We start from the raw sequence: 16,808 nt of genomic DNA on the forward strand, positions 1-16,808 counted from the left end.
TTTTGGAAGACTTCAAGACATATATCAAAACACTCATACTTAACGAAAATGGTTACAGTTACTTTCCCATTCTTTTCTTTCATCAAGAATTCTAGTCGTATTCTTACCCGTATTATACACAGCTTCAAAACGTACTTACTATGGGTATATACCAATAGGAACTAGCATGGGATTCCAATCTTGATTATGTCATGTATGACTAATCAATTTTAACTTCTACCATGAGCTATTCAACTAACTAGAACTCCTTTTAACCCCACTCACCACTCACCAATTACCACTCATCATTCACTCCATTTCACTTCCAATTCTCTTTCTAATTCTCTCTCAACACACACACACTATTATGAACGTATTTTTCCAGTAGTTAATCATCATCTTCATCAAAAATAACTTCAAGAATCAAGCTATAATCATCATAGGAAGAACACTTCAAGAACACTTCAAAAATCCCTTCAAGTTTACTAATTTACTTCCAAGCTTTCTAATCCATTCCAAGTAATCATCTAAGATCAAGAAACCTTTGTTATATACAGTATGTTATCTTTCTTATTCAAGGTAATATTCATATTCAAACTTTGATTCAATTTCTATAACTATAAACTATCTTAATTCGAGTAAAAATCTTACTTGAACTTGTTTTTGTGTCATGATCCTACTTCAAGAACTTTCAAGCCATCCAAGATCCTTTGAAGCTAGATCATTTCTTGTCACTTCCAGTAGGTTTACCTACTAAAATTGAGGTAGTAATGATGTTCATAACATCATTCGATTCAAATATATAAAACTATCTTATTCGAAGGTTTAAACTCGTAATCACTAGAACATAGTTTAGTTAATTCTAAACTTGTTCGCAAACAAAAGTTAATCCTTCTAACTTGTCTTTTAAAATTAACTACACACATGTTCTATATCTATATGATATGCTAACTTAATGATTTAAAACCTGGAAACACGAAAAACACCGTAAAACCGGATTTACGCCGTCGTAGTAACACCGCGGGCTGTTTTGGGTTAGTTAATTAAAAACTATGATAAACTTTAATTTAAAAGTTGTTATTCTGAGAAAATGATTTTTATTATGAACATGAAACTATATCCAAAAATTATGGTTAAACTCAAAGTGGAAGTATGTTTTCTAAAATGGTCATCTAGACGTCGTTCTTTCGACTGAAATGACTACCTTTACAAAAACGACTTGTAACTTATTTTTTCGACTATAAACCTATACTTTTTCTGTTTAGATTCATAAAATAGAGTTCAATATGAAACCATAGCAATTTGATTCACTCAAAACGGATTTAAAATGAAGAAGTTATGGGTAAAACAAGATTGGATAATTTTTCTCATTTTAGCTACGTGAAAATTGGTAACAAATCTATTCCAACCATAACTTAATCAACTTGTATTGTATATTATGTAATCTTGAGATACCATAGACACGTATACAATGTTTCGACCTATCATGTCGACACATCTATATATATTTCGGAACAACCATAGACACTCTATATGTGAATGTTGGAGTTAACTATACAGGGTTGAGGTTGATTCCAAAATATATATAGTTTGAGTTGTGATCAATACTGAGATACGTATACACTGGGTCGTGGATTGATTCAAGATAATATTTATCGATTTATTTCTGTACATCTAACTGTGGACAACTAGTTGTAGGTTACTAACGAGGACAGCTGACTTAATAAACTTAAAACATCAAAATATATTAAAAGTGTTGTAAATATATTTTGAACATACTTTAATATATATGTATATATTGTTATAGGTTCGTGAATCAACAGTGGCCAAGTCTTACTTCTCGACGAAGTAAAAATCTGTGAAAGTGAGCTATAGTCCCACTTTTAAAATCTAATATTTTTGGGATGAGAATACATGCAGGTTTTATAAATGATTTACAAAATAGACACAAGTACGTGAAACTACATTCTATGGTTGAATTATCGAAATCGAATATGCCCCTTTTTATTAAGTCTGGTAATCTAAGAATTAGGGAACAGACACCCTAATTGACGCGAATCCTAAAGATAGATCTATTGGGCCTAACAAACCCCATCCAAAGTACCGGATGCTTTAGTACTTCGAAATTTATATCATATCCGAAGGGTGTCCCGGAATGATGGGGATATTCTTATATATGCATCTTGTTAATGTCGGTTACCAGGTGTTCACCATATGAATGATTTTTATCTCTATGTATGGGATGCGTATTGAAATATGAAATCTTGTGGTCTATTGTTACGATTTGATATATATATAGGTTAAACCTATAACTCACCAACATTTTTGTTGACGTTTAAAGCATGTTTATTCTCAGGTGAATATTAAGAGCTTCCGCTGTTGCATACTAAAATAAGGACAAGATTTAGAGTCCATGTTTGTATGATATTGTGTAAAAACTGCATTCAAGAAACTAATTTCGATGTAACATATTTGTATTGTAAACCATTATGTAATGGTCGTGTGTAAACAGGATATTTTAGATTATCATTATTTGATAATCTACGTAAAGCTTTTTAAACCTTTATTTATGAAATAAAGGTTATGGTTTGTTTCAAAAATGAATGCAGTCTTTGAAAAATGTCTCATATAGAGGTCAAAACCTCGCAACGAAATCAATTAATATGGAACGTTTTTAATCAATAAGAACGGGACATTTCAGAAATGGCATGATAAAAGAATTAGAAGTTCAAAAGAATTTAAAGAAGGAGACAGAGTTCTTCTTTTCAATTCACGATTCAAGCTATTTCCTGGAAAATTGAAATCAAGATGGTCTGGACCATTCATAGTCAAAAGAGTTTTCCCATATGGAACAGTAGAATTAATAAATTCAAATGGAATTGAATTTAAGGTTAATGGTCACAGAGTTAAACATTACATAGATAATCCAATGGAAGTTGAAGATGAAGTTAATCACAATTTCGACACCACAGCTAACTAAGTGTGGGAAGGTTCAAATCTTTTTAGGGTAATATATATTTCTTTTAGAGTTAGATATTCTGTTTTCGTGTAGTTCTCGAGAATGGAATCCGAATGGTCTTTCCCTAGCAGACCCTAAAGAACTAGTCTTCTCCCTCCATTCTGAATTTTTATTTTTTTTAGGTTTTACGAGATGAAGAATTCCTTTGATCTGAACCATGGTCTACTACTACACGCTATGATTACTAAACGTAATAATGACACACTTCCGAGTGAACTGGTATCATTCATAAGAGGCAAAATGGACGGAGTAAGAAAAGAACTCAGAAAAGATCATCATAAGATACATTTTGGTAAAGGCAAATCAAAGTCCGCAACAAAAATAAGAGCACGACACCTTGAAAGATGTTATAAATGCGGAAAATGGTCACACGAAGGTAAATGTCCGAACAGTCAAACATATTCAAATACCGAATTTGTTACTCTATGCAGAGAAGGACCGTTCATATGTTTAGAAGAAAAGATATTGAAGAATCGAGGTTACGCTTACGTAGCTATGGAGAACCAAATCACACGACTCTCCTATGAGTCGGCTAAAGGAGGTCTCTGAGAATTCTTTCTCACAGGTAAGTATGTACAGTTTTTATTTTTTTATTTATTTATTGCTTTTAACCTTTTGATAATAAATGCTGAATCGTTCGCTATAAAGTATTAAATTGGTATTCAATAAAATTAGGTATGCGTAACCGAAATTATTGATATCATACAAAAATTTATTACATCACTGCGAAATTTACCGTTTATTCTTAAGGTATAAATATCTTTAATCAATCAACCCAAAATATTTCAAAAATTCGTCAGGAGTAAAACTAGGTTACGGAACCGAAATTACTTTACCGAAAAGAGGGGCGTATATTTTTGATAATATTTGATTGATTAAAGTGGGATAAAAAGATCAAAAAGATTTTTAATTTTAATTTTTACCATGTTTTTAAAATTAATATATAAATATTAAATTATTAATGTAAATTTTTAAAATCAATATATTTAAGTTTTTAAGTATTTTAAAAATTAATATTTTTAAGTTTGTATGTATAAAAATATTAATAAAATGAATTTTTAATTTTATGCATTTTAAATTTAAGTTTGGTGTGAATTTAAAAACAAAAATTTACTTTATTTCATTAAGTTAAAAATGTGATATTCAAAATTCGTCGTGAGTTGAAAAATAGGCCGTTGAACCGAAATTGCTTTACCCGAGGGCGGGACGAGAACTTTTATTATCATTATTTTTAATCTTATTGAATTAAAGTATGCCAAAAACATTTAAAAAAAATAAAAATACCCCATGCGATCGCATGGGGTTTTGCCTTCAGAACCATGCGATCGCATGGCCAAGAAAAACTGGTCAGGAACAAAAGGCAGCGAGCCTTCTGCTTCTGTCTCACTCCACACACAACACACGAACACATACACACATACACTCTTCAAATCACCATTTTTCACCCAAATTTCACCAAATCTCTCACAATAATCCACTCTAATCATGCCTAGGTTCGGATTTTTAAGCAGGAAGGTAAAGATTTCACCCCTAAACCTCTTTAAATTTGATTTTTAGTGTTCTTGAGCTATAATTTACCTAATTTGATTTTGTTAATTTCTAGTGTAATTAGAGTTAAATTGTTAGTATATTATGCATGTATAACCTAGATTGATGCTATTTAACATGATTTGAAGCCAAAAACTTCAAAATTTTTAGAAATCTAGGGTTTGTGTTCTTGAGCAATGTGGGGCTTTTTGATATAAATAGGTTATGGCCAATTTTTGTCATGAATTATTGCTAAATTAAGTAGTGTAACATGTTTAGGTAGCTAAATGATCCAAACTTTGATCCTAAACATGATTTTTGAGAATTAAAGTGGACTTTTTAGGTCTAAAATTCATGAACTTGATTAAATTGATGTAAATGCCATTTGAAACTTGTTTAATTGCTAGTAATGATTATTTTGACATGTTATTTGAGTAGAATGCTTATGAACTTTGTAAACATTTTCATATATGCTTATTTGAAAAAGTGTAGAATTGATAAAAATGTGAAAATGAGCATGAGTTTAATATAGATTAAACATGTTATTGTAATTGTTTTAATTTGTTATTTTGCTAACACTAATGCATATTTGGATGCACAAATTTTGTGTTTAATGTGTTTTGCAGAGATATACCGATACTGATGGTGCATCGTCATCATCTAGACAACCTGTTCCAGAACCTGAACCAGAAATGCAATATGAACCGGAGCAACAACAGGAACAACAACAACAACCTGATCAACACGTACCATATTATGATCCGCAACAAGAATATGTTAATGCCTACGTACAATTTCCGATTCATCCGATAATAGAACACCCAACGATTCATGAAGAACAGTTGCATCCTAATTTGAGATTTGATCGAAGCTGGAGAGATTACCCAACGTACCAAAGTAACAAATTTAAACTGGTAACGAAAAATGTAGAAGTACCGAGGGTAATTGATTGGGAGCCTTTGGAAAGGGTCCAACTAGTTAACTCAGGTAGACAGCATCTGATCCAAAGGTATGGCAGCTCTTCTTTTCCCGATTGGGAACGTTTATTCACCATTCGTAGGCCTGTATATAAGGAATGGTGTGTTGAGCTTATGAGTACTATATCACTTAATGCGGATGTGGTTAGGTTAGATGATAGAAGTTTTCTTAGATTTTTACTTGGCCGTAGGATGTACAGGATGTCCATGCTGGACATGGCCAGGGCCTTACAGATTTACACTCCTGGTGAATTACTACTACCCGATTGTACAAATTTGATTTATCATGGGGAGCGGGTAGATAGGAATTTTGACGCGGACGCCGTCTGGAGGCGTATGTCAAATTATAATGTTTTTTCGCTGGAAGGAAGACACTCCTATTTAGATATTAACAAAGCAGAGCTACGTATTATACGTAGATTTTTAGCTAATTCGATTACACAAAGAGGTAAAAACAAGGAGGAGATGACCTTACACGACTTATTTTACCTTAAATGTATTCGAAACACTAGAAGCTTTGTTAATATCCCCTAATGCGTTGATTTTTATCTATCCAAAATAGTGACAGGAATACAGAACGGGAGAATAATAGGAGGAGGTATTTTTGTTACTCTCATTGGAGAGTATTTGGGTGTAGATAGGGATCAAGGGGGTCCACTGATGGTGTGTAGGGAACATGTTGACACTTTAGGATTGAAGGTCTATCAAGGTGCTAAGGTATTAAAGAGCAGACGCAATCAAGCAGTACCATATGATGGTCGTCATCCACAGGTAGAGAGAGGTTCAGATGAAGAAATGAGGAACCGGATGACATTAGGGATGTCATTAGGGAGGCTATGACTGACGTCTACCAGCGTATAGATGAGGTAGAAATGACAAACGAGGATAGACATAGTCGGTACGAGCAGTGGTACGCCGAGAATGTGTATGAGCATTCCAGGCAACGACAGCATGATAGATGGCACTATCATCAGCATCAGCTCATGAGCCAGCCATGGTTGTAAAACTCGGCCAACTCGGCCGAGTAATCGGCGATTACTCAGTTGGAAGAACAAAACGAGTAATCGGTGTCTAACTCGTCCAATTACCCGGTCAACGCCGGTCAATGCCGGTCTAACGGTGGTCAACGGCGTCGGAAAACTAAGATCTTGCCTGAAACGTGAAAAGATGAGGAAGGAAAACAGGAGGCGACTGCGGATTTGTATGGTTTCTAAACCGGCGAATCGTTGTTTCCCATCGGAATCTTCGAACTCCGGATTTGTGTTGTTAACGTCGATCTGAACGATTCCAGTAGCTCGTGTCGATCTGAATGATTTGAAACCAGACCCTTGTAGATCTGAACGATTTAAAAACCAAATGAAACTTGTTTATCTTCTTTCTTTTTAAGGGAGGAGAGAGAGATAGACTTACTTTTAAAAAAGAGAAATGGAGCGTGTATCTATCTCTCTTCACATCCAGAAGGAGTATATTATTATTTTTAATTTACATTTGGTGTTATAGATTTCAACACTTCAAGAGTTCAAGTTCAGTTTTTCTTTCAATTTCATTATCAAATAAATACAACTCTAACCCTTTCAATTAAAACAAATATTTAGATGTAACTAAACTTTATGTATTTAACATATATATTTATAAAATACTTGGTTATAGCTAATATATATATTATATATCTATTATATATCTATAATATATTAAAATATTTATTTATATTAGAAAAGTCAACAAAAGTCAACATCCGAGTACTCTTCCGAGTTCTCCCCGAGTCGCCGATTACTCCTCAAAAACCTCCGGCCGAGTACTCCCCGAGTCGCGAGTTTTACAACCTTGGAGCCAGCTATCACCTCAGGTACCAAATAACTACGTACCGACCCGACCTGCTTACTATCCTTCACACCAGCCCGATATGCGACCACCATTTACTCTCTACAACCCTAACCAGGCCTATCAGTACACCTATAACCAACCATGGAACCCGCCCGACGACATGAACTGGAACCCCTATCCAGATTGATATAGTTCCCATTAGTGATTTTTATCTTTTATTATTTTTATTTACTTATGTTTAAAACATATAATATTGCGATACTTTAATGTAAGTTTTAATTTTTTTTTTATTATGTTGTACTAATATTTCATATTTGATTTGAAAGTGGGATGTTAAGTCCCATTTCAAATTACCATGCATGTTATTATTTGTATGTATGTATATTGTCAATTGTACACAACAGGGTAAAACAGCGAACTTTCAAAGACTGACATTAAGTTCAGCAAAAGCTACTTATTTTGACGACAAAACGAAAAACAAATGTGATGTAACAACAGACGGAATGAACAAATGAAGTGCACCATTTATCATTCAACAAACAAACGCCAATATGTTTGGAAACTTTGGTAAAATTTAATCATTTTTCTACGCTAATCACCTCAATAATTTAAATTGTTACTGATTTCTTGCAAATGAGGGCATTGCAAGATCTTAAGTGTGGGAAGGGGTTAAATTCTTTCGGATTTTTAAAATTTTTGACTTATACATTTGGTTACCATTAAAAATACTAGTAACGCAGTAGTTGTATTAGAATCTAGTGCTCTCTGATAATAAAGAACAGCCCTAGTCTTATATACTGACTACCAATTCTAGTAAAAATTTTCAAAGTTTTCAAATAAATGAATTCAAAATCATGTTTATACATATTTATGAACAATAAAACTAGGTGTTAACACCGAAATTATTGTTACCTCGGAAAGGACATAAATTGAGAAACAACCTAAAATGTTAGAATTCATTTAAAATGGAATAAAGGAAAATAAAAGCCAAGTGTGAGAAAAATTTACCAAATTATTTAGAACATATATCACATATTTTTGTACAAATAATTGAAGATACTTTTGTTTTGGACAATTTTATCAGTTTTACCCAATTTCTTATAATATATTTGAAAGAAAGATGGATCTACACGATGAATCAATTCCATCATTAAAAGAAAGTAAAGTCTTCCGAAAAAGACACGCGCTTCTTGATTTAGGTCAGGAAGTTGTCGTCCAGACCAGTTGTAGAGTCTACGAAAAACCTTGAAAAGTTTTCTCGAAAATCAGCTGGAAATCCACGGACCTCAGCATCAAACAGGGTCGCCAAGTGGTCAGACTTATCCTAACCATGAGAGGATCTGTCTCGTACAATGGGGGCACCGTGCAAATTAGCTTATAAGACTAATGAATCAGATTCTCAGAAAGGATAATCTCCTTAAAGATCAAAAATCAGCTTTTAAGACTGATATTACTCAATCCTTGAGATTGATCTTAACGATTGAGAATTCAAACTCATGGAATTCGATGATATCTAAACTCGAGCTTGAACGAGAAAATATTTTGATCAAAATTACAAACCGATTTGTTTTCTGAAAACCCATTATTAATGCGTTCATTACCATTGAACATAAAATCCAAGGAATTCACCCGAAATTCATTAGGTCACCTGAACCAAATCGGGTGTCAACCGTAAGAACGGTGGTTGCATAGCATGGTCAAAGACAGGACCTTGTGCCAGACCGAAAAACTATAGGGTGATCTTTACTATTGCTCCTACAAAGGATAGTAATTGCATCCGACACGTTATAGACCATAATTAAAAGCATGTCACGGGACATTGCCTTAACAGTTGCTTGTTCAACGCTTTCCTTTACAACCGGACGGTAGTTTACCGAAAGGTAATATACGGAGCTAGTATACTGGACGTGTTGCTTTCCCAATACAAGGTTAGCAAGTGGGTGACACAAAACCATAAGTTTTGAGCTAAAATTTTCAAATCTGAAACCCACAAAACCCACAAAAATAATTTGCAAACACCGGTGAAGGGTTATTCCGGAAAACTTATCTAGGGTAAAAGCTAGATTGAATTTTCAAAAAGATCAAATGTTTTCATAAAGATCCAATTTCCTAAAGGATCTAAATTTTTATAGTCATGTGGGACTGTAAACCACATCGTTACTACCATTGTTCATACCGCCGTATTAAAATCACTGATGTACAAAGTGTGAAGAATAAAGAAGTGATTCTAGTAAAGTTATATTCAAGTTCTATATTGCTTGAGGACAAGCAACGCTCAAGTGTGGGAATATTTGATAATGCTAAAAACGAACATATATTTCATAGCATTATCCTTCAAGAAAGACAAGATTTTAGTTGCAATTGTTCTATTTACAAGTGATATTCGTTTAAATAATAAAAGGTGAAGACAAAAGACAGATTCGACGAATTGAAGACGCAAACGACCAAAAAGCTAAAAAGTACAAAGTACAATCAAAATGGTTCAAATTATTGATGAGAAACGTCTAAAAATTACAAGAGTACGAGCCGCAAAACGCAAAATACAAGATATTAAATAGTACGAAAGGACGTTCGAAAATCCGGAACCGGGACCAGAGTCAACTCTCAACGCTCGACGCAACGGACTAAAAATTACAAGTCAACTATGCACATGAATATAATATAATATATAATTAATTCTTAAAATTATATATACATATTATATTATTTAATAAAACCGTCGGCAAATAAAAAACAAAAGATCCTGAGCTGTAAAAAGTGGCCATGCGATCGCATGGCCAGGAAGAAGGTTTTTCATGCGATCGCATGGGAGCAAATGTCTGGCCACATCTATAAATTGGAACGAGTTCTGGCCGAATTTCATATACCATTCATCAATTTCTCTCTCACAAATATATATATATATATATATATATATATATATATATATATATATATATATATATATATATATATATATATATATATATATATATATATATATATATATATATATATATATATATATATATATATATATATATATATATATATATATTATAATTTTAATTTAAGATTAATAATAATAAGGGTATGTTAGCGAATGTTGTAAGTGTGTAAGTCGAAATTCTGTCCGTGTAACGCTACGCTATTATTAATCATTGTAAGTTATGTTCAACCTTTTTAAATTAATGTCTCGTAGCTAAGTTATTATTATGCTTATTTAAACCGAAGTAATCGTGATGTTGGGCTAAAATATTAAAGACGGGGTAATTGGGCTTTGGACCATAATTTGGGTTTGGATAAAAGAACGACACTTGTAGAAATTAGACTATGGACTATTAATGGGTTTTATATTAACTAAATGATATCTCGTTAATTTAATATATATACTTATAATTTGACGTATTTATATATAACCACATACGCTTGACTGGGTACGGTGGGCGGGATATCTATAAATACCAATAATTATTCATTTGACCGGACACGGGGATGGATTAATAATCAATAGACTTGTTGAAACAGGGGTGAATTACATACAAGAGTAATTGGTGTAATTGTTAACAAAGTAATAAAACCTTGGATTACACGCAGTCGATAACCTGGTGTATTCATTAAATAAAGTATTAAGACCTTGTTACAATTCGAATCCTCAATTAGTTGGAATATTTGACTTCGGGTATAAAGATAATTTGAAGAAGACTCTCGCACTTTATATTTATGACTGATGGACTATTATAGACAAAACTGTATGAACATATCGAATAATCCAGGACAAAGGACAATTAACCCATGGTACTAAACTAAAATCAACACGTCAAACATCATGATTACGGAAGTTTAAATAAGCATAATTCCTTTATTTCATATTTTATCGCACTTTTATTTACTGTCATTTTATTTATTGTATTTTTAATTATCGTACTTTATTATCGCAATTTTATTTATCGCATTTTAATTATTGTCATTTACTTTACGCTTTAAATTAAGTTGTATTTATTTTTAATACTTTACATTAGGTTTTAACTGCGACTTAAGACATAAAATCGACAAACAGGTCATTAAACGGTAAAAATCCCTTTTTATAATAATAATAATACTACTTATATTTATATATATATTTATACAAATATAGTTTTTAAAAATATAGCGTTAAACTTAGCTAGTTCCCTGTGGACGAACCGGACTTACCAAAAACTACACTACTGTACGATTAGGTACACTGCCTATAAGTGTTGTAGCAAGGTTTAGGTATATCCACTCTATAAATAAATAAATAACTTGTGTAAAATTGTATCGTATTTAATAGTATTTCGTAGTAAAAATATAACTATTTCGTATACACCTCTACGCACATCACGGATGCTCAAACTTATAGAATCGTTTTATATTTTTAACGATGCCGACAAAGCATGCAAACGAAATCTTGTTGTCTATACTCTACACTTTATACTACTTAAACCTATGATTCACTCAACCTTTGTGTTGACGGTTTTACATGTTTATTCTCAGGTAATTAGGAAATGCTTCCGCTCTAGTTAGTAAGGCAGTAGAGGTCATGCATTTGGAATGAAGATTTGTTTAAACTTTGATAGTGGCATTATGTCTTTTAATTTTAAATACATTTGATTTTGATTAGTACTTTGTTGGTTTTCTTTAAGTATTGTAAACGCTTGGTTTTTGAATAAAATGTCACTATTGCTTTTGAAACGTTGCATATAGCTTGCATCGATTAGACTTTGACCTCTGGTAATACAGCACGTCAATGCCACATTTTGACGGGGTATTACAATGTAACCGTTAAATTTTATGAAATGGTGAATTTTTAACAAATATTAGTTTGTCTTTTTATATATATTTAATGTCTTTTATTGATTTGATGTATTCATTTTATTATATTTATTCAAAAAATATGAAATCAAAAACTGACAAGCTCTATAGAAATTTGACAACAAAATTTGAACTTTTGAGTTAAACAAGGTCAAATTCTAACATTGCCACGTAACAAACAGATTTGCACTTTTTGGTCAAAAAGTACTAAAACTTCCTTCATGTCAAAGACAAGGTTAAAAATAGTCTAAGTGTGTGTAAATATATGAGTGGGTCCAAACGAGTCAATTAAGTATGCCAATGTAGAATTGAGAGACTCTGAATCATTCAAATTATGAACCATTCAGTGCTAAATTATTCAATTTTATGAAACACAACCTAAGTCATTTTAAAACAGTTAAAGGTAAACATAAAAATTATAAAAGCAAACATATAACAGAAAACGTGAAGTTAATGTAATACGTTTGCAAACATATAATGTGAAGTGTAAACCTAAAGCGCAATCATACGCGTACCACAAGGGAAACAAAAAACTGTATTGTAAAACTGGAACTTGAAAGCTTTTAAGAGAAAAATGGGCTTGACCAGACTCAACCTGACTCGGCCAGTTTAGACACCACCTGTTTGGACCCGTTTAAAAATCTGACTCATTTGACCCCTGACCCGTTTTGACCTAAACCTGTTTCGACCCGTTACTCAATCCGATCCAACTCGACCCGTTTGCCAGGTATATATTAATGGTTTGACGGAGACATGGAAAACTTGATCTTTTATCACAACTTGTCATTAAATTTTCAGACGAAGACCTTAGCATCCATTATATCTCAAAATGAGTGTGACTGAAAACAACACACACTTGCTGCACACAACTCGGAAGAACCTCTTACCAAAATGTTGACTTAGCAAATGATGAGATATACGTACATCCTGAAAGAATATCACCCCGACACCACATCATCAGAACTGTACAGAATCCAACTGCAAAAACATCCACCATAAGCCGACTCAGCTAAACCCAAAACCCTTGACTTGACTCCACTGATGTATTTGACACAAAGACCTTGCATATTATGTTGTAGACTTGAAGATTGACTTGACTCAACTGACGTATCCGACACAAACACCTTACATATTCTGTTGTAGACTTGAAGATGTCCTGAAAAAAAAAATCTTATGTCAATCGGAACGCACAAGATAAGAACTACATATATATATATGGTTGTGTATTATGCTACAAACAAATGGGTAAACAGAACATAGTCTGCATGTTTTGAAGCATGACATCAAAGTTACATGAGGAATCCATAGCTTAACAAACTACAATGATATACATAAGTATATATTATGCTGGCAAACGGGTCAGGTTGGGTCGGTTTGGGTAACGGGTCAAAATGGGTCATAGGTCAAACGGGTCAATTTTTTAAACGGGTCAAAATGGGTCAGGTTGGGTCGGTTTGGGTAACGGGTCGAAACGGGTCACGGGTCAGTTGGGTCAAATGGGTTACATCGCTTTTTTTTTTTTTTACATTTATTCCATTATTTTAGTTATTATTATTTATTATATATACATAAGAACTATTTCAATATATACTAACAGCCACCGTAAATCCGGTCGTTTTGGACCAAGAAACAAATACAGACGGCAAAAAAAAAACAAATAGAAAAAACAACTTTTACCCCCCAAGTTTTAACATGATGCAACTTCACCCTCCAAAACAGGGGTACAAAATGTCAAATTCTTATTTTAATTAATAAACTCCACCCGGTTTTTCAGAGAGGCATATCTTCCCGCTCGGTGCGAGTTAAATTTTTTCGAGAACACCGTTCAGCTCTAAAAAATCTCAAGAACCCAACGGGACTAACTACACGCGAAACGGACATCGTTAAAAAACGCTAAATAACGGGCCCTATATTCTCGCTCGGTGCGAGTTAAATTTTTCCGAGACCACCGTTCAACTCGAAATAATTTTACGAACACAACGCGACTAACTATACGCGAAACGGACATCGTTAAAAAAGCTTTACATACATATACATACATGTCCAACAAACAACCCAACCTACTAGATATATTAGGTACCAAACAACGTATATCCAAATTCGACCGCGCGTCGAATATAACCGCAGCAACGCGCGGTCGAATTTTTTCTAGTTAATAAACATAATAAATGATATAACCATGAATGCTTTCATAAATTTTTTACGAATGAAACTTTTTGTGCTCGACCCATTTGACCCATTCACAAAATCCGTTTGACCCATTTCTATTTATTGATTTTTGAGTATTGATACCCATTAGACCTGTTCCTTCATTTTTTTTATAGGACTCAATAGGTTGGAGAAAAACTCATTTAGATCTTTTTTTAGTTTTAATTTACATTTTTAGGCTTAATTTTTCTCAAGACCCAATTGACCTGAAAGTTTGACCCATTTGACCCGAATTTGAGTGTATGGGTCACAATTGCCAAGTCTAGTATATATTATATACATATATATTATTATTTATTTAAAGGATAACATCAATAAATCATAACAATATACATTGGGGAGTACTACAAAATAAAAGGTACAAAGTGAAATTTTCAAATATCAACACCCAAAGTGTTCAAGGAAATCATTGAAATGATAAATACACAAAAATCATAAATAAAGACCCCATCATAAACATAAGTAGCTAAACTATAAAAAGCATCCTATTTGATCATGTACTCCTAACATATAGAATCTAGTATCCTCAAAAGCTATGTTGTAACGATCTGCAAATTCATCTTCGGACTTTTTGGTCAGAAACAAGGTTGTTGATAACAATAGTATCAGTTGACGAAGAGCTTGTAGACTACTATTATACATCCCCTAACATTTCACAGTCAATTTGTTTAGACCAAAGTTAGATGTTGATTTTCATCAACTCTAATGCATGTTAGCTGTAAGCTAAACACAAACCTCAATCAGTTTTTAGGTAAGAATGTAGCAAATAGCAAGTTTAACTACAAAGTCTCCATATCCACATCAAGTTCACACAACGAAGACGGTTGAGTTAGAAAAATGTAATTAGATAGCTATGAAAAAGACTTTCTGGTACATAACATAGGTTAACACAAAGATCTTGACCAGTTAGTAAATACAAACTAGAGAAATGGATAAGGGCAACTAAGATACATTAACATGATATCTTCACATAAAAGATAGGCGGTGAGCCTAAAGTGAAATCCTATCCCTATCCTTATTCATTGTCATTTGTTGCTCAAATTGTAAAAAAGAATCAGCAGCGCATATAACTGAACTGATCAGATAAAACAGAAACTTCAGTATGGTAAGTTGAAATGTAATTTAGATATACCTGTACTTAAAACTAGATATTAGTGAAATCCATCAATTAACATATGAAATTAGACAAGAATATCACAAACAAAAGCACTGTTAAGATCTTAAAAATCAACACGGAAACAGCATGAATCATAACACACAACATAGTATAAGAATATTACCTCAACACGATTCTTGTTTCAAGCTATGGCAAGATTGTAGGAGTTGCAGAGCTGAAGAAGTGCAGCTTGATTAGCTTGAGAAAGATCTCTAGTTATAACAGGAGGGAATCTACCACGAAATTGTAAAGAAAGATTTGCCAATAAAGCTACTGTGTAGTTCTTTGGATCCTGAATTTCCTTCAATGGATCCTCCTCCCGTTTACCAGCATTATGAAGACGAACAAACACAGCTTGATAACCAGTCGCCTCACCAAAATCTGGAACTTCGGATTCATCCTCAACTCGTTGCTCCTCGGGCTGTGAAAGAAGCGTAACAATTGCATCCAGTAACTTGCCCCAAAGTTCCTCTGCAGCAGGGTCTAAAAGTGATTGTGATTCACACAGTAGTTTACTTGATGCAACAGCACTCAGTTTAACCTCTATGTTGCCAGTAATGGTCTTGAGATCAGGTATCCAAAACTGACTCAATATCGCATGGAACAGATTCGGCTGAACAGAATTTATCGAGTCCACGTGAGTTTGTATACCGTGTTTGACCAAGAAAAGCGACATGAATATAATGAGGCATCTAACAAGCCTTGGTGTTTTACTATTTTGGAGGCGAGTAAACAGGGAAGCCCAGACATGATTCATGTATTCAGCTATGACATCGTACCGAAGGTTCTCGATAAGTGGGTTGAGAATATGAAACCCTTGTTCTTCTGTGCTCGGTGAGGAAACAAGTTGGTTAAATATCCCAATAACCTGTACTAATCGACCTTCCCTTTGTAGCTCGTTTGATGCCCGTTGAAGGAACGACTGAAGCAAACGTACAAGGGCGGGCACGTTAGCACTCTTCTTCCACAAATCAGGCGTTAATAAGATATCGAATATCTGCATGTAGTGCGGGGGAACTGGAGGTCTATTCAAATCCACAAGTTGAGCTAACAATTGGAAGGCATATGGAAAAAACTCTGTTACTTCTTTAGCCAGTATCATTTGGAGACTGGGTAAAAGGCATGCTTCAAAAGCCGGTACAAGAGAAGGGTTTCTTTCACATGCTCTTCGCACAATTGCAGCAACTGCCTCAAATAGAAAATGGTTAAAAACAGGGTTTTTAGGATTCTCACAAACCCTATTTAGAACCATTGTAAGCCCAGTAATGCTAGGTGAAGCTAGCTCAGGTGATATATCAGCAATCTG

At 33.6% G+C, this 16,808-nt stretch overlaps 1 protein-coding gene across 1 annotated transcript; it reads right to left on the reverse strand.

Moving 5' to 3' along the window:
* Positions 1-12,571: 12,571 nt before the first annotated feature.
* LOC139872742 (exportin-2-like) lies at positions 12,572-16,796 on the reverse strand. Its single transcript, XM_071860668.1, has 2 exons — positions 15,627-16,796; positions 12,572-13,294 (listed from the first exon to the last, which is right to left on the reverse strand). The coding sequence occupies exon 1, from the start codon at positions 16,752-16,754 to the stop codon at positions 15,645-15,647; it is 1,110 nt and encodes a 369-aa protein (XP_071716769.1). The 5' UTR covers positions 16,755-16,796; the 3' UTR covers positions 12,572-13,294; positions 15,627-15,644.
* Positions 16,797-16,808: the final 12 nt, after the last annotated feature.

This window comes from Rutidosis leptorrhynchoides, chromosome 1 (genome assembly GCF_046630445.1).
Source record: "Rutidosis leptorrhynchoides isolate AG116_Rl617_1_P2 chromosome 1, CSIRO_AGI_Rlap_v1, whole genome shotgun sequence".
Classification (NCBI taxonomy): Eukaryota; Viridiplantae; Streptophyta; class Magnoliopsida; order Asterales; family Asteraceae; genus Rutidosis; species Rutidosis leptorrhynchoides.